This window comes from Oreochromis niloticus, linkage group LG17 (genome assembly GCF_001858045.2).
Source record: "Oreochromis niloticus isolate F11D_XX linkage group LG17, O_niloticus_UMD_NMBU, whole genome shotgun sequence".
NCBI lineage: Eukaryota > Metazoa > Chordata > Actinopteri > Cichliformes > Cichlidae > Oreochromis > Oreochromis niloticus.
Genome location: NC_031981.2, coordinates 25,012,465 through 25,031,696, shown reverse-complemented (window position 1 = coordinate 25,031,696; position 19,232 = coordinate 25,012,465). Strand labels below are relative to the sequence as shown.

Genomic DNA, 19,232 nt, shown 5'->3' with positions numbered 1-19,232 from the left:
GTAGAATATATCAAATGCAATATCCCATCCAAAACCAAACCCCAAGTACAAAGCCGGTAAAATGGCAAAACTAAAGCAGTTTTTAAAATCAACCATACATATGTGCACGTGTGTTTGCATGTGTGTATAACATACACATACACGCACTTTTCTATCGTCCTATTTTGCTGATCTCTGCAGGAATAATCTGTCTTCTTGCAGTATGGAGTGCTCTCCATCTCTACACTGGAAATGTGCGCACCTGATGACGCAGCAATCTCTGGCTCTCTGTTGCTGCGTCATTTGTGCATCAGACTACAAAAAAAATCTGCGATACCTTCTCCCTCACGCATGCCTCTATCTTCTGTTTTACTTATTTAGTCATTCCTAAAATGCGAACTCGGCACTCGGACACCTGCAGACTCGCCTGGAGGTCCCACAGTTGTTACATAATTCATTGCTTTTTGGCATCTTCACAATTCCCATCTAATCCTAACCCTCAGTAACATTATAATGACAGACGCAAAAAAAAAAAAAAAAACTATATGGGACGCGTTATTTTGCTGCAGCTGCTGCGTCAGTGCGCCGCACCGACCCGTCCCGTCTCGGCCGCTCACTGGCATAATTTACAAGGCGGAGGAGGGCTTTACTGACATCAGCACTGCCGCTCTCTACGACACAGAGCAGGCTGCCTGTCTTCTGACCAGCCAACGCCGTCAACTTATCCTCCAGTCGGGGCTTTGATTATTTGGGTCGCTCTGTAGGTTTTCAGGTACTGGCGAAGCTTTACAGTTCGCGCACCGAGCCATCAGTGGAAGGGGAGAGTTCCTCTGTGCAGTTTCAGTGGTGAGTTTGGGGCGTGTTTGTGGGCAGCCGACAGCAGGGCAGACTAGAGCATGGCGAACTTCATATTCGCCTAGTCATGCTTCTTGTAACGGGTATATTTAGGGTCTATCAGCCTGCAAACAGAATGGTGTGAGATATGCGTTTTATTTACAATATTACTACATTTTGCTATTTTTTACTTATTCAAACTGACCCTTAAGCAGATATTGTATTTTTTTTTATTTCTGTAGTACAAAAAACATGCGTCAGTATATTCTTGGTTTAAAATTCTAACAGACTGGATTAAATACAGTACATGTACGTTAACAATCTAACTCCATTTTAAGTTTGTAGGAGTGTCAGATAGTTACACAGACAAGAAAGTAGAGGCAGCAGGATCTCATAAAGAAGAGTGCACACAGGGGCACTCTGAAAAGAAAGCCAAATTCTGCACTGCAGTGGATTTGCTCAGGTGTGTGTGTATGTGTATGTGTGTGAGTGTGTATATGTGTGTGGCTTCCAAGTAGACTGATTACCATCAGGAGAAAATATCTACACTCTGGGATTTCATCTAGAGGTCTGGCAAAAGTCGGACACCCTTCAGTTTCCAGACTGCCTGGTGTCCCGCAACAATCTTCTCTTTTGTCTTTTCAAATCACAGGCACTGTGTGTTGGGTAATCTGCCTTTCTGAATATTTGGATTGTAAAAGCACGCAAGCCTCAGACTGGATCCCTGCGACTGACAGGTGAATTACTGTGGATTTTTAAGGAACTATGTGGATATCCAAATCAGGAAAGACCAGCCGACTGTTCAGTTCACCGCAGTTGAGGAAGTTTTGGATAAAGAACTTTGGACCTTTTCTTGAAGGGGTTATGGGATAAAAATGTGTCCAATTGCACCTCAGGGATAGGATTTTTATCAGATTTATTTCAATTGGTTCATCTCAGTGAGCACGGCAGAGCAAATCTCAGGTGGCAGCCCATGATTCCCATGTTTAGAGTGAGAAGCAGTTTCACCTCAGGTATTCTGAATTAACTGAGTTTTCATTTAGTACTATTTAATTTCACTTTTAATACAGAAAATCTCAGGTGACATCAATAGGTTTAGCTTTGTACCTTCCTGTGAACTCTTGTTGCTATGGCATCTCACAGCTTCCAGTACCGGGCACTTTTTGAATATGAGCGTGAGCATGGGGATGATATCAGTCTCCAGCCAGGCGACCTGCTCACTGTTCTGAAGGCCACACTGATGGCAGCAGTGGGGCTGGAGTATCAGGAGGGGGATGAGCGGAGTCCCAAAGGTTGGTTGCATGGGATTAATGAGAGGACCAAGGAGAAGGGAAACTTTCCAGGGACATTTGTAGAGTATGTTGGTGTGGTCACAGTTGGCCCTGCTGTGGATAAATCCTGGTCCCGACCTGTACCCCCAACTCCAGGGGGGCAACAGACAATAGTGGGACCTCAGCCTCCTGGAGGAGCTGCTGCTTTTGGTAAGTTCAGTTTGAGTTTGCATCGATGACATCAACTTGATCCTTGGGTTTTCTGTTTAAATCTTTTTATTGGCTTATCAGTTGCAACGCAATATAACAGAGCTCAAGCAACAGAAGAAAACCAGACCACTTTCTCAGTTTGTACATCAGTTTTTGAATATTTAAATAATCATTAAGTTATTAAAAATGGTTCTTGTCTTAACCTCTTAATATTAACAAGGTTGCCAATGATACCACCACACATGGGTAGTGTTTGGATTTGGTTGACACTGCAAGACCGAAAAGGGGCTAACCAGGGGTGAAAGTGGAGAGAGTGATCATTTATAGAAAAACATCAACAGGGTTTTTGTTTGCTGCAGCCTGGTATTGCTTTAGGAGAAAATGTGAAAACCAACCTATACTTTAACACTCTACAGATATCTTTTATCCTGCTCATTCTTGTCCAGTTATAGCCTAGGTAGCATCTGCTTTTTTGCAGACCTTGCTAAATTGATAAAGAGAAGTAAAACTCAGAGCCACAGGAACAGCACAGGTTGGCTAATTATAGCCTGTCTTGTTTTTGATTGAGTCATTTCAACCCTCTGCATCACTGCACCACACCAAATCCCACTTTAACCTGTAGCGCTAAATTGGCAATGAGGTTTTGGCAAAAATTTTTAAAGAACAAATAAAGAAGAAAAATGTGGTACTAAATACTAGATGTTGGACTGGTAAAGTATGTTTGGCATAGTGAAATTAGATGCCACTGTACAAACAAGACAAAACATACAAAATCAAATACTACTGGAGCCAACAAAGACTTGTGTTGAAGTCCTTCAAAAAATAAATCAAAAGGACATCTATTTAAAACTCTGCATAGATTTGAAGACAATTTATAGTTGGGGCTTATCTGAAAGTAATATTGGTTAAAACACCTAGCCTTTGTTTGGACTCATGTTCTTAATAATCCCTTGAGTAGGGGAAACTGGGTAGTTTTAGGTTCTTCCTGGTTCAATTTGAGGCCAGAAAAGCAATTGAAGTACCAATTACTGAAATTGAAAAATTCAACCTACAAATGGGAAGGTTACTTTTAGTTTACACATCTTGTGTTTCTAAGGCTCAGGGTGAGAGGTTGCTAGTGGGTCATATATGATTCTTGATCAGTTTTACAAAACACTAAAGCTTTGGTCCAGATAATTATAGTTGCATGATGTTACTGATGTTATTTGTTACTGCTGCAAACATGCTTCCTGCATGCGTGCACATATAAGAATCGTGTAAGACCTAAACATTTATCAGCAATTTGCAAAAAACAGTCATTTGTTAAGTGCTACTATGTGTAAGCTTGTAAATCATTTGTTTGTAATGAACTGTGGACCTACACTTGCTCAATGCCATTTTCAGAGTGCATAGTACAGTGGTGTTAATAACCTCTGTTATTTCACAATGCAATGCATATCAGCAGGAAAATATATTTTGTATTTTTGTTAGCAGTAACCTCATTTTCAACTAATTCTATATATTCACTCCATTAGATTGGGTTGCATTTGCTCAGATTTTTTTGGATGTCAACATTAGAAATATGTCGTGAATGGATATGGATGGAATCTGTGATGCTCACTGAATGTTAGCCTTGCTGTTTACAGGTTGCTTCATTGGGCTTGATAACCTGCAGTGGTAGCTACTGCTGAGCTTGATCCTTCAGCTGTAGTCCAGGTCTTAAACCTGTTCTTGGTAAATTCTACCAGACCCAAGTAGCTTCTCTTTCTCTGTCAGCTTTGTCAGTACTTGACAAAGTGTGTTTGTCCTGTTGGAATGCATTCTCTGGAAGCTAATTTGATTTAATTGAAGTTTGCTGCATCTTTCATTTTGTTAGATAACTGATTAATTCCCATGAACACATTTTGGACAGTTCTGTTTATAAGTTTTCCATTAGTTGAGGCCTTATTTTAATGGTCATGCTATGTTATGCTACCTATGCTTAATTATGATTACTTGGGTGTCTTCTCCATCTTACATACATTCATCATTGCATACATGCACTACTTTGCATTTGGTGATTCATTCCCTGACTCTGATTCCAGATAGAAGACTGACTTAATACTTAGAACTAATGTGCGCACTATGTTTATCCAGTGGATTTTTTTTTTTTTTTTTGATGATTTATTTAGGATTGAGCACAAACAGGCGATAATGAGGACTATAGGGACTTGAGCCTAAAAATCTGAAAAGCACTGGGAAACAGACCTGCCCTACATAAAAAAGCTATTATGAGCCCTGCAGGCTTTGTTTTATACAGGGTTGGGTGGTTAGCTCCATCTTAGTCTTGGCTGTCTGATGCATAGTTTGTTCAGATCTGCTGTGTTTATGGCTTTTTATTTGCTAAACAGGTCAGATGCAAAACAATGGTTTCTTCTTGCCTTCCTCTGCTGCATCCTGGCTGCTTTTAATTGTCTGCTTGCAGATTCTTTTATGAAAGCAGGTTCAGTTAGTCTAAAATAAATAACATCCATGTTGCTCTCGTCTTGAGTACCTGTAAATGTGTTGGTCATGTCCATCTACCCCTGCTCTTTACAATGATGATGATGATGATATGGTAACATCCTTCAGCATTACCAGAATGGTGGTGGGCCAGTGAAGGTCCCGGGGAGGAAAGTCCATGAGCACAGACCTTTACAGGCTAGGCAGTGGCACCCTGACTGCCATTAGGAATTGGGATGAAATTCTTGGACTCACTGTCAGACCTACACTAGTGCACGGTGGTGTGCGACAGTGCTCGACCTCAAGTGGTGAGAGTAAGGAGACAGGGGTCACGTATACAAAATATTGAGTTGAATTTTGAGTTGCTGCAATGAAATTTCGGTAAAAGAGACTAATCTGCTGCTTTATGTTTCTTCACTTTGATTTTTGGGGTGTTTTTTAATTCAGCCCTCTGTATGTTGGTCATTTTCATTCCCATCAAAAATCCTTTTATTCATAACACGTTACCCAGTCCCTTATGAGTATAGATCTCCAGCATGATTTTTTCCCATTAAGATCTGATGTCTTTTTAAGATGTGTACATTTTCCATTTTTCCTGGAGGGGAAGGATGGGAACATTAATTATGACAAATAGAGACAAGAGATAAGAAAAAAATATTGAGGTTATCAGAGTTCACTCTGGAGCTCACAGACGTAATCACATGCTGCACTCTCCTCTGCTGTGATAAGGCAGCTCATGTCTTATCTCTAGATGAGCCCTACAGCTTCCTATGCTCTGTTCCTCTCTTATGTAAATGAGGGATGCAGTCAGATGCAAATTAGAAGATTAGACATCGTCAGTTTGTTCAGAAGAATTTGGTCAAGTAGAGCAAATTTGACACAACACCCGCACACCCTCAGTTTCATCACCACAGCAAGATCTAAGAAAAACTTTGAAGGTTCATAGAGAGAAATACTGTATTTTCATAGTACATGATCATTGTAGTAGAGCACTGCATTCTCAAATTGCTGGTTTACTAGTGGTTCCTAGTGTATTTATTGTTGGGGTCTCTCTGTATTACTGTAGGGTATTTACCTTAGGATATAAAGTGCCTTGAGTCAGTTGTTGTGATTTGGTTATATAAAGCAAGTTGATTCCAATTTAATTGAAGTTTTGTATGCTGAAGCTGGCTGGTGTTCACAAAACTGTCACGGCTGGGGCAGCAGTCGTAAATGGTAAATGGTAAATGGCCTGCATTTGTATAGCGCTTTTCTAGTCCATAGGACCCCAAAGCGCTTTACACTACATTCAGTCATTCACCCATTCACACACACATTCACACACTGGCGATAGCAAGCTACATTGTAGCCACAGCTGCCCTGGGGCGCACTGACAGAGGCGCGTGTTGTGGAATGAATGAGGACCCAAGATGCAGATGGCGGTGGAGATGCGAATGAGGATTTATTTACAGTGAGAAATAACCAAAGCCAGGGCAGAACTAAACATAAACCTAGACTGGGGAAACTAATCACAAAAGGAGGACACAGGGCGAGGAACAGAGAGACACGGCGTAACACTGAGGATTCACAGAGGATGAACACAGACGACGCCACGAGGAGCACAGGCAGACACGCAGTATAAATACACACACCAGGTAATCAGGAAATGGCACACAGGAGGGGACACGGCTGGAACTAATGGGCATAACGAGACACAAACCTACAAAGTAAAACAGGAAACACACAAACACGGGGACACGAACAGAGCACCGAGGACAGACACAGGTAGGGCTGATAAAACACTAAACTCCAGGTTCAGCCCTAAACTAATACAAAATCAGAATAAACACAAAGCACAAAATGAAATCCAAGGAAACACAAAACGCTGGGTCAAAATGACCCAGGACCATGACAAAAACTGGTTTCAGGAAACACATTTCAACAAATCTTTTTAAGAAGTATTTATTTTTACTGATGAGAGAGCGAATTTATCTCAGCCTGTAACTCTTTGGTTTGAGAAAAAAAATACATTTTTTAGGCAACACAGTGATGCTTTGTTTGAATTTTTAATTTGTTGTGGTGCATCAGTTAGCTCCATCTCCATCCAGCCATTGAATGGGATATGATGTAGTACTACGTGAGAGTTGTGCTGAAATAATCAGCATCTTAACTCTTTGAAGAGGAGACAGTTTGAAAGTTACTGTAGTCTTCTTCTTTGGCCCTTGGTCAGTATGTCAGAATGTGTAATGTCGGTGTGTATCTAGTCAGCCCCACTGAACTGGACTGAACTCTGATCAGGGATTCAGATGTGGGTCTCATAAAAGGTTTTATTCACAGAGTTTGGCTTCCTTTTCATCTGGTCTTTTGATTTTCCAAGTAGATACGTAGAAGGCATCAGGTGAGCGATTAGCTAATGCGGGCTGGGACTGAGATCATTTGATCTTCTGATATTGTGCAAATAGACAATCAGCACGAGACTCCAGTCTTCCAGGAGGAAGGTTGAATATTATATGTGCAGCTCCTGAAATTGTTCAACCAATATTTCTTTTCCTTTTTTTTGGAGCAGAAGTACTGTGAGTACTTTAACTGTAGATATTTTACTGAATGACAGAACAATGCTGAAATTTGAAGTACACAGAACAGAAGCAGGTTGGCTCATAAAAAGCTGGCAAGGAAATGATTGGAGTGGAATGATGATGTAATTGATTTTGACAGTGTGAGAAAGAGGAAGTGATATAAAGAATAAGAACTAACAGCCTGAACATACATGAAAAGCAAACAGTTGAGTGACTCCAGATCTTCTTTCTATAACTTACACATAAGCTTCATGAAGCTACACAGAAGCAGCCTGCAAAGCCCTCCAATCACAGAGATGGAGCTGCTCGTGGCTCAGTGAGGCTAGGAAAACGGTGTCCCAGGTAAACTGTTGTCAATAAGCTTTTATTTTACTCAATATCTAATTGGCCTTAGAATTACTGTGCTTGGTCAATAATCTTCTCTTCCCCAAGCAAAGGACCATGACAGACCAAAAACATTTAAATTAATTCCATAGATAAAATCTAAATGGTGTTTTCCACACTGCTAGGAATAAAAAGCAGTCAAATTCAAACATGCAGATATTTAAGTAACCAGTGGTCATTTGCTAATGTGAATTACATTCAATCAGTTCATGAAAGAGGTATTTCTGAAATTGTTAATGAATTTTTTTGATAATCTGTTAATAATAGTTTTTTATTTATCCATAGCTTTATGGGTGGTTGTGTGGAAAGTTGTAGGCTCTTGGGTGGTATCTGATATTAGTTGGGCTAAAATAAAGATGGTATAAAAGCAGAGCTTGACCTCACATCTGGCAAGAAATACATTTTAAATAATTATTGCAAAAGTAGAACAGTCAAAGTTTATAGTCTCATCCACATCTACCTGCAATCACCGAACCTGCAGCCTGTTTCCCAGCACCACACTGCTCCAATTAAGTCCATAGCTTCACCTCCTCAGCTCTGCTTTTCAGGCCTGAAACTGTTCGACTGACCTTTTCTGCTCTGGATTTCACTCTTTATTGGCCCTGATTGGTTCTCCATAATCTGGACTCTGTTCAGTTCAGCTACGGTTCCCTTGCTGCTCAGACAAGGCAGAAATCGTCCTGGTTTTCCACATATTTGGTCACCAATTGAATTGAATTGAATCTTTATTTTAAACATGTTAAAAATCATCAGTCTGACCTGCTGTGCTCTGGCTCAAAATCCCATTTCATCCAAGCAGCAATTATTCATCTCTTATCTAACTACAGTCTTCTATATTTATTTATCAGCTAGCTATGGCACATGCTGCAGCAGCCTTCATGTTATTATTAATTTTTGGCTCTCTTCCACAGGACGTATTTTGTTCTGCCTTCCTCCCCTCACCCGAACCGGTCATGGCAGATGACCACCCCTTCCTGAGCCTAGTTTTCTGGAGGTTTCTTCCTGTTAAAAGGGAGTTTTTCCTTCCCACAGTCACCAAAGCGCTTTATCATAGGGCGTCATATAATTGTTGGGGTTTTCTCTGTTGTATTATTGTAGGCTCTACCTTACAATATAAAGCGCCATGAGGCGACTGTTGTTGTGATTTGGCACTGTACAAATAAAATAAAATTGAAAATAATAAAATGTTAAATTGTATGCAAACAATCCAGTGGGCCCCTGTAGTGAGTTTACATTCATACGGGTCAAAATGACATCCTCTGTGGTTCTACGTAAAAGTGGTCAACCTTTTTTTCTTTTGATCCCACACACCCCCAAATTTAGTATTTGATTAATAAGCCACTAGAGATATATAGTTTAATTCACAGAGTTGCAGAATTTTTAAAATGCAAATGAAAATCAAAAATAAATAAAATTGAACCCCTTGGTGCTTCTAGTGTTAATCTCTTAAATTTAAGTAATAGTGCTTTCTTTAAATGCTGAATTCTATGACTTGTATATACATCGTCTAATGAAAATGTATCAACTTCTTTAGTTTTGCTGTCATTTTGGGGTTAATAGCTTTAATTAAATTTTTATGAAGAAAAAAATGCCTTTCCAGTTTTCTATAGAGGGTCAGTGTTAGACAGTGTATTCCATGCTGTCATGAGCCAAACCATCACCTGTAAATCTTGCTCCTCCCTGAACCATGTGCAGCGACTCATGACCAGCTTTTATGTTTAAAACCCAATGAAGGCATGCAAATTATTCTGACCTGCTTTCTCTCTTATATCCTCCCCATTCTCAGCATGTTTATGGAAGCCTATAAAATCAAACACAATTTTATGGCCTCCTCCTCCTCTCTGCATTTGAATACCCCCTAAAATGTCTTGATAAAGTGGGGAACTGTTCATTTGACTGCTTCAATTTCAGTAACTGGAGGTGTTGTAAAAATAATTTAAGCTGGGGCAGTAATGCATTTCAGGATTTGATGCATGGCATTAAAACAGCTCCAAGTTACAGCAGTAATATTAATGAGCAACTTCCAAAGGCTATTACAATGCATTATTCACACAGTGCCTCAGTAAAAAGATGTGCATCTTTTCTTCTTTATTATTGATACTCAACGTTACAATTTTGTTAACATTCAGCAGCAGAGTGTTTTAGAGCAGTCTGTGACTAATATCTGTTTTTCTACATTTGTCAATGCATATTATTTATTTTGTCCTTCATTTTACTTACAACTTTAACAGTGAAAAAAGTGAATATGAGTGTGAATGCTTGTCTGTCTCTGTGTTAGCCCTGCGTCAGATTGGCAACCTGTCCATTGTGAACCCTGCCTCTCGCCCTGTGCAGCTGAGATAGCCTCCAGTCTCCCCATTACGACTCTGATAACCAAATAGTAATTCGACTGGCAACGCTGAAAATGATTTCTTAGCAGTCATTTGTCTGCAGCCAACAGCAGGAAACCAAAAACTGCTCCCTGATCTTAAAGGTTAATGAGCAAAGTGAATACTTCACTCCCTCTTCACACTTCACTCCCATTAGTGAGATACAGAGTTAAATGGACAGTACAACAAAAAGCCTTAAACAGCAAAATACTAGCATGACCTTCATACTATATCAGTTCACTTTGGAGCATCCAAACTCAATTGTAATGCAATAAATTTAATGAGTCACGTATTCAGTGGTTCATATCAGACAGTTAGGCAGATCTAGGCTACTATGACCTACAATGAACCTGAGATTTGGTTGCCTTTGAAATAGTTGCTCCAAAGATGGGGACTCAGTCTACAACCACTAGTAGTCAGCTGCCATCTTCAGAGTCACTTTATGCCCATTAAGATGGACATAAAGTGGCAACAACATGGAGTCAGTCTGCTATCAGTCATTTTCTAACTGAATGTTGTCAAGCTGCCAATTACATGCAATATGATTTGTGATAACACAGTGATTAACTGTGAAAGTCAGCAAAAGTAAGGAATTTTCTTTCCACAAATAGTGACATACACTATACTGTCAAAAGTATTCACTCATCTGCCTTCACATGAATATGAACTTAAGTGACATCCCATTCTTAACCCATAGGCATATAACAGTACATACAACAGTAAGTGTACTGTTTATAAGGTGGTGGACACCTGCAATCAGCTGAGTGGTGAAATGTTTCTCCCACTCAAAATGCTCCATCCAGATGAACAGAACCAACTCTTTTGGGATTAAACTTCTAACAATTACTGAGTCACCGCAAACAAAGGTGTTTGAGTTGTTCTATTTAAGCTACATGCTAAATAGGGTAATGTTTAGAAGAAGTGAAATGTTACTTTTGAAATTGAGTCTTGTACATTTTGGAATTACACTTTTTTTGTTAAAAGCTTTCTCACTTTGGGTATTCTAAACAAATAAAATTCTAGAAAAAAGTTGGATATGAAACCTCTTAGATCTAATTCTTTATTCATATTTTTCATGTGACTTGAGAGGTACTGGGACATGCCCACGTGGGCAGCCAAACAGTACTGCACTCTCTACTCTACTCTCTGCAGTCCATCCTATGAAGTTAACAAAATCCAATATTTACCTTTGCTTTAAAGAGGAAGTATTTTCTTGTTCTCCATCTCTCATACCATTCAGATTGAAAATACATGTAGCTGTACTTTCAATGCTGGCTTCAACCTGGCAGTAGTATAAGGTGCTTAAGGTATTTAATTAAATCTGCTGGAGGAGAATATGGATCACAAGTCCCCAAAAATTCATATTTTTCTTCATATCTTTGTTTTCCCTCAATGGATAGATCTTGGTCTGAAACAGGTGAAAACAGTGCTTTTGTCCTGCAGGACTGTCCCACATAGTGGTTGAGTTGGTCATATGGCTAAAAACTATGAATCAGGGCTAACCTTAATCTTATATTTTAGAGAAAGGAAAAACGGACTTTTTATTGGGGGTGGGGGGTGGGGGGGGATTAGTTTTATCTAATCTAAAATCTAACCCTTGATTGGTCACCAATTGCCTAGTAGATATTCACACTTTAAAATCATTTTTTTTCCCTACAAGCAGTAACCTACATGATGAATGCTGAAATGTAAAGTTGGAAATAGAGCCGAAAAATAGAGTTGAAAAATGTGGAAGTGCCAAACTTTGTAGTTCTTCTGAAAAGTTTAGGCTGAGATTTTTTATAGGTCCACTTTTTGCCGCCAGTATTTTGCAAAAAGTGGACTGCTTGGTTCACTTTAAGGTGCACAAAACGTAAAATTGTGATCCGTTTCATTTTGGTGAAGAGAACAGAGACACTGTGACGGGGATAATCATGATGCTAATGTTGAGAAAAATAATGTTAATATTAAATAATGTTGGATTCTTGGTTACTGGTTTGTTGATAACAACCAAGCTCTAGCTTCCAGTAATGATTTTCAATATGAAGGGCTGGTCATATGGACACAGTATTTCATTTTTATTCTGTATAAGACATTGGTTTGTGTAGTTCTGACCCTGACATGTGGTCAGAACTACAATTAAAAAAGAAAACTCTGCAGACACCTCAAGATGCAATAAAATTTCATCTGTGAATGTAGTTTTCTTAAAAATCTTAAAAAATAGATATCCTCTTTAGAAAAACTAGGATAATTGTTTTTGTCTTGTGCAGTAGTTTATCCAGTTTTGATCACATAGGTCGAAGACTGTTTTGTTTTTCCTGCCTGCTTTCATCTTCACGGAGAGAGACATTTCTCCATGCCCTTACCAGAAATGCAAATTATACTTCAGCACAATATGTATACACAGAACAACCTTAGGTCTCTGTAAGGTAGGTGTGTGGTGTGTCTGTTACCTCTTACCGTGCTCGCCAAGTGTTTAAAGTCCTTCCAGCATCCCATCGTGAGAACACACTAAGTGAGGGTGTTTGATTAGACAGAGCAAATGCGTGTGTTTGTGGAGTTAGATGAGGTTAAGGACACAGGTCTGAGTTTACACAGTGTGCAAGTGTGGAGTGGACAGTTATTGCTTCAGGGTGGAGAGGAAGGAGACTTCATTTCATGGCTGAAAATGACAGCCAGTTCATGGTGATATATTACATGCCTGAGGCTGATTTTTTCCTGCTTGAAATGTCTTCTTCTTCTTATAGCCAGTCCCATTAGTGGTCAGATCTGCCTGTATCTCACCTTCCTAGCATCTTCCACTGTTGCATCAGCACTGTATGTCCTCTTTGGCTACATTCATGAACCTTCTTGTTCTCACACTCGGCGTCCTTTATTGTCTACTATCCTCCCTCTGTATAGGTCCAAACCATCCAAAGCTTATCTCTCTAACTTATGTCCAAGGAGCTTAATCTAAGCTGTTCCTCTGATATACTAATTTCTAATCCTGTCCATTCTGGTCACTTTCAGTGAAAATCTGAGCATCTTTAATTCTATCACCTCCAGTTTCTCATCTTGTCTTTTTACCCCTTAGCCATAAACGGCTGGTGGGGTACTGTCGTCACCCTGCTGAGAGGGCTGACGGGCCAAACCAAATCATGAAATAAGGAGGGAGAGGCAGGGTGAGAGGCTGACTGGATTCTGTTTTTTGTTGCCAAAACAAAACAAAACAAAGCTAATGGTAGCAGACAAAAAAGTACCTTGGAGCAGACATTATTTTATGGTGATAGGTTAATAATTTTCATGACTGGCTGTTTTACTGTTTTCTAGGGCAACTGGCAGTTATGGGCCCTTAGAATCATCATAACTCTTCTCACCCTTATAGCGCCCCTGTGGATGCATCTACTAAAACTTAGAATCTTGGTGACCTTGACATAAAGGTCAGAGGTGGCCGCTTTTTTTTCATTAGTGACACTGTCTACAAACTATACATCATAGCAGGTTTCACTACCTACTTGGAGACCCTTCCTTTCTGTCACTACTGCAAACAACAAGAGGCTCAGAGATGATCCCTGATGTCTTGCTACTCTCCTTCTGTCAGAAATGTACACTCTTCAGACTCATCTCCACCCACCACCCTGCCTGCACTCTTCTTCACATTTCTTGTGAAATGTATGTTGTTTTGGATGGTTGACCCCAGGTGTTTAAACTCATCCACCTTCACTGCTGCTGCTTGCAGGTTCACCGTTACGTCTGTCTCATTCCTATTTGCACTCATTTATTCTGTCTTGCCTCTATTGACTATCATTCATCCTCTCTCCAGAGCATACCTTCACCTTTCCAGGCTCTCTTCTACCTGGTCCCTACTCTCACTACAGATCACAAACATTGTACTCCATGGAGACTCCTGCCTCCTTTTTCTATAGACTTGGTTTAACGTCATTGGTTCTGTTGTACTCCAGGGTAAAGCTGAACTGCCCCTGAACTGCCCCTGCCTCATTATGCCAGCTTTGCAACAAACACACACACACACACACACACACACTGTCACGATCTGCCATGCAGACCGTGGGGACGAGGAAAGTAGGACCCAAAACGCGGGACTCTTCGATGCCACAGTGCACTTTATTTACAGTGACCAGACAGGTAAGTCCAACAATAAACTCAAAGGTGCAATATTCCAATGGTGCTCGTCTCCTGCTCCCAGTGCGTCCCGTGCTGTAGCTCCCTTAGTGCGTGTGCTCCCCAACTCGCTTCTCCGCTCGGCTATCCAGTTCGGAGTAATAATCCCACGTCGACTGTCGCCGCGAGTCCAGGTTAAATACCTCTCTCCAGCAGGGAGGGATGATTACCAACAGCTGGTCAGGTAATCAGCTGCAGGTGGGCCGGTAACAGTGAAGAGGGACTCCCAATGACGACAGTCGCCAGGACACGCCCCTCCCACGGCGTGCACTTCTGTGAACAGCCCGAGGACCAGGGAGAGAGAGAGGGAGAAGCAAACCCACACGCAAACACACACTACACATTCAACTGTGGACCGAACAGTAGACGACACAGCCCCTAAATAATAATAATAATAATAATAATAATAATAATAATAATAACAACAACAACAACAACAGTCCATAACGGCTCACGGACCCCCGAGTCCTCCAGAGCCGGGTCCGTGACAGTACCCCCCTCTAAGGGTCGGCCCCCGACGACCCCAAAACAAAAACACAAAACCAAAAACCACAGCACAACCAACCCAGGGCGGGCGGCGGGGGGTCCAGGACGGAGGGCCCCAAAACCACTCCAACAACTCCACTAAACAACAAAAAAGAACACCTCAGTTCATTAGTCCAACCCCAGCCCTAATGGCAGCGGACATAGTTCTGGCAACCGACCCGGTGGGCGGCAAAACAGGTGAGATCTGCTGTAGGTAGGCAGAGGCAGAAACAGTTCCGGAGGCCTACCTCTAGTCCATCGGAGGGAACGCTGGACCTCCGGCGGACGGCCATGGGTCCGGCAGCAACGGCGAAACGGTTCCGGTGGCCCTCCACGGGTCTTGTAGCGGCAGTGTGACAGCTCCGGTGGCCTGCCACGGGTCCGGTGGCGGCGGTGTTGCAGCTCCGGCGGCCGACAGAGTTGAAAGGCCCAGGATCCCCGACGCGCTGGACGTGGACGGCGCGCTGGACGTGGACGGCGTGGACGGCGCGCTGGACGTGGACGGCGTGGACGGCGCGCTGGACGTGGAAGGCGTGGATGTAAAGATGCATCCTGCACGTCGACCTCCGATGGCGGTGTGCGCTTCTCCGGCCCGCCGAGCCCCTCTCTTGATGGTGGCCGCTCCTCCCGCTCGCTGAGCTCCAGCTCGGGCTCGCTGAGCTCCTCCGGCTCACTGAGCTCCACCGCTGGCGACGCGGGCTCCTCCCGCTCGCTGAGCTCCTGCTCGGGCTTGCTGAGCTCCGCAGCTGGCGACGCGGGCTCCTCCCGCTCGCCGAGCTCCTCCCGCTCGCCGAGCTCCTCCGGCTTGCTGAGCTCCACAGCTGGCGGCGCAAGCACCTCCGGCTGCGACGCGGGCTCCCCCCGCTCGCTGAGCTGCTCCTCCGGCTGCGACGCGGGCTCCCCCGCTCGCTGAGCTGCTCCTCCGGCTGCGACGCGGGCTCCCCCGCTCGCTGAGCTGCTCCTCCGGCTGCGACGCGGGCTTAGATGGTTGATCCGGAGGCGAAGATGGTGATGCGGTAGCTGCAGGCGGTGAAGATGATGGTCGAGCGGGTGATGTGGATGGTGAAGCCGAGAGTGCTGCGGTCGCTGCAGTCTGATGAGACGCTGGTGGAGAAGTAGCTGCAGAGGGCGGAGGTGACGATGGTGTGGCAGCTACTCGTGGTAGACTGGGCAGCGATGCAGGAACAACAGACGGGTGAAATGATGGCAGAGTTGGTCCAGCAGGCATACCGGCCTCCAACTGAGGATGAAGATGAGAGGTTGACTGGACTAAAGCCTGAGTTATGTGCTGGGCAGCAGACTGAGTTACGTGCTGGGCAGCAGACTGAGTCGAGGGTGATATGGCTAACATGAAGGGTAGAGAGGAGGAACATGTTACCGCGGGCTCTACAATGTCCAGGGAGCCAGAGGCAACTGAGGTCTCCAGTTCGGCCTCTGGGGAGGCCTTGGGGAGAATCCCAGCCTCCTGATTGCCTGTAGTGGCAGGTTCATGTTCTAGCACCGGGTCCTTTAACAAATCAACAGCCACAAAAACAGTTTCAGGATGCATATTAGCACAGTGCAGTAACTCTGAATTAACAGCCTCTGTCCATTTAGCTGCCGCACCAGCGCCTTCAGAGTTCACCGTCCCAGAGCTAACTGGCTCAGAAACTAAGGCTCCGCATCCAGCCCCAGAAAAGCAGCCATCACTACTCCTTACATTAAGAAATGACCCAGAATTAGCTTCCGGCCCGCCTCCACTCTCTGGCAATGCAGACCCTTTAAGCTTATCCTCCATTGCGAGCCCAGTTTTATTATTAACTGACTGGGCACTGTCCCTAGGTTTAGACGAAGCCATCTCTGGTTTCATAACAAAAACGTCTTTACCAACATCAGAGTCCGTCTCACTCACTGCGGCTCCTTGTGCGGCTAGTCCTGAGTCAGCTGGTTCCTCCGAAACCACAGGAGTGAGGTGAGCTTCGGTTGGACGAAGATGACGCCGACGCCGTCTCTTTCGTGATGGCGGGGCCGCGTCAAAGGAATCTGTCCCCTCCTGCTCGTGAGAGACTGGATTAAGTAAGGAGACAGAGTCCGGTTTACTCACTGTGGTTACCAGCGCTGCCGATCCTTTGTCTGCCGACACAGAGGACGCTGAAGGAACGAGAGGAGATGGAGCAGGGCGCCGTCTTCCCTGCAGTGGAGGGTCCAATAGGTGAGCAGCAAGCGGTGGTGGAAAAACTCTCCACCTATGAAGAAAAACCAAGCAGCAAGGGCTGCCAGGGAGGCAGCCGCATCCTCCTTGCCCGGACAGCCCAAACCAAACAGTTCGAAGCTGGAGCTTGCCCGCAGCTCAGTTATAATTTGAATGAGTTTATCAATATCCAGAAAGCTCGTAGAGAAGGTAGTGGAGGAAAGATAATTATCAAAAAACACTACCTGTATGTGTCTCATGTGTGGATCCACAGCCTGGGTTACGCTCTGGCAGTAACCCCACAGCTGTGTGAGCGATCCCTCCTCCGTGGCAACTCTTGAGTCTGCTGGGTCCATGGTGGTTGGTGGGATTATTCTGTCACGGTCTGCCATGCAGACCGTGGGGACGAGGAAAGTAGGACCCAAAACGCGGGACTCTTCGATGCCACAGTGCACTTTATTTACAGTGACCAGACAGGTAAGTCCAACAATAAACTCAAAGGTGCAATATTCCAATGGTGCTCGTCTCCTGCTCCCAGTGCGTCCCGTGCTGTAGCTCCCTTAGTGCGTGTGCTCCCCAACTCGCTTCTCCGCTCGGCTATCCAGTTCGGAGTAATAATCCCACGTCGACTGTCGCCGCGAGTCCAGGTTAAATACCTCTCTCCAGCAGGGAGGGATGATTACCAACAGCTGGTCAGGTAATCAGCTGCAGGTGGGCCGGTAACAGTGAAGAGGGACTCCCAATGACGACAGTCGCCAGGACACGCCCCTCCCACGGCGTGCACTTCTGTGAACAGCCCGAGGACCAGGGAGAGAGAGAGGGAGAAGCAAACCCACACGCAAACACACACTACACATTCAACTGTGGACCGAACAGTAGACGACACAGCCCTAAATAATAATAATAATAATAATAATAATAATAATAATAATAACAACAACAACAACAACAGTCCATAACGGCTCACGGACCCCCGAGTCCTCCAGAGCCGGGTCCGTGACACACACACACACACACACACACACACACACACTAATGCTTAGCTCATGTAGCCAAGTGATGTCTGGCTCTTTCATATCACTGCTCTTCTATTCCAGCATTTTATCCATATCTTTTCTACTTGTTTTTTCTTGTGTTGGAGAGAGAAATGCGTCTGCCTGAGCAGATTCTCAGTATATTTTACTGATTTATGGTGAGATGTCCAAACGTTTCTGGCAAGTTCTTTTATCTGGCAAATACACATAATTTCATACAGTTGTGCCAGTGGACTGACAATCATCAGCGTACTGAATGAACTGAATTTGATGTGAATGTCATTGACATTCACATATTTTTTAACCAGCTAACATCCATGTTGGCAAGCAGAATGGTTATAGTTATAATAGAAAAACTGTAATTTTATAAGTTCTGTGATGTGAATAATCATTAGCTGTGCGTTTTTGAATGTGCGTTTGGCCCTTATCCCTCCAGGAAAATGTCCTTTTTTAGAAGATAAATAACATTAAACATTCCTTATATGAAAAAAAGGAATTACCAAAACATTTTTAGAAGACACATGAAGCTACAGAAGTAAAGTAGCAACCAGAGACAATAGAAAATTACATTATACAACTTCAAGAAACTACGGGCAAAATAACTGCAGGCAATGACAAATGTGTGGACTTTTTTGTTTTTTGTATGTGTCACCTAAGACAAATTATTGAAATTGACACTTTTTCTATTGCGCACTTTAATTGCCAAGTGCTTTCTGACAAATAAATAACAAAGCAATATGATCAGATGCCAGTCTATCACCTCAAGGACAGACTTTAATTCAACAGTTCTGTTGTCGCAATCTGCGGAAGCAGACTATGGGGAAGGAGGAAGAGGACCCAAATGCAGACACTTGGAACGAAACTATAATTTAACAAAAGGTGAGCCGTTTATTTGTGGCCGAAAAAAGGTAGAAAACAAAAGGCAGATGCACACTGAGGCAAAACTAACTAGAACTAAAGTGGGAAAAACTAAATGCTAAACCCAAGAGACAAAGAACAAAACCTTGAACATGATATAAACCTGAACATGAGAAAACCTGGAAACATGACGAGAACTCAACAGTCAACCTGACATTGAACAAAGGAAAACAGAGGACTTAAATACACAACACAGCTGACACAAATAAACATGATGCCACAGGGGAAGCAAAACTAAACACACTGAAAATGAAAACACGAGACTGTCAAAATAGCACAGGAAACATAATGAGACGAAAACTGTGACAACAGCTTGACAATATGACATGGAAAACAGACATGAAACACATAAGACTAAATTCAAATTTTATTTGTCACATTTA

General features: G+C 43.1%; 1 protein-coding gene across 4 annotated transcripts in view; it reads left to right on the top strand.

The window, feature by feature from the left end:
• The first annotated feature begins 605 nt into the window (after nt 1-605).
• The window catches only part of pik3r3b (phosphoinositide-3-kinase, regulatory subunit 3b (gamma)), a 181,292-nt gene continuing 162,665 nt past the window's right edge, over nt 606-19,232 (top strand). For 2 of the 4 annotated variants that reach the window (XM_025899496.1, XM_025899494.1), the window contains exon 1: nt 1,345-2,294. In XM_025899496.1, coding sequence (XP_025755281.1) covers nt 1,943-2,294 — 352 coding nt within the window. In that variant the 5' untranslated portion in view covers nt 1,345-1,942. Of the gene's footprint in view, nt 826-1,344; nt 2,295-19,232 lie in introns of those variants that run through there. The other 2 variants (XM_025899495.1, XM_025899497.1) reach the window with 2 other exon arrangements.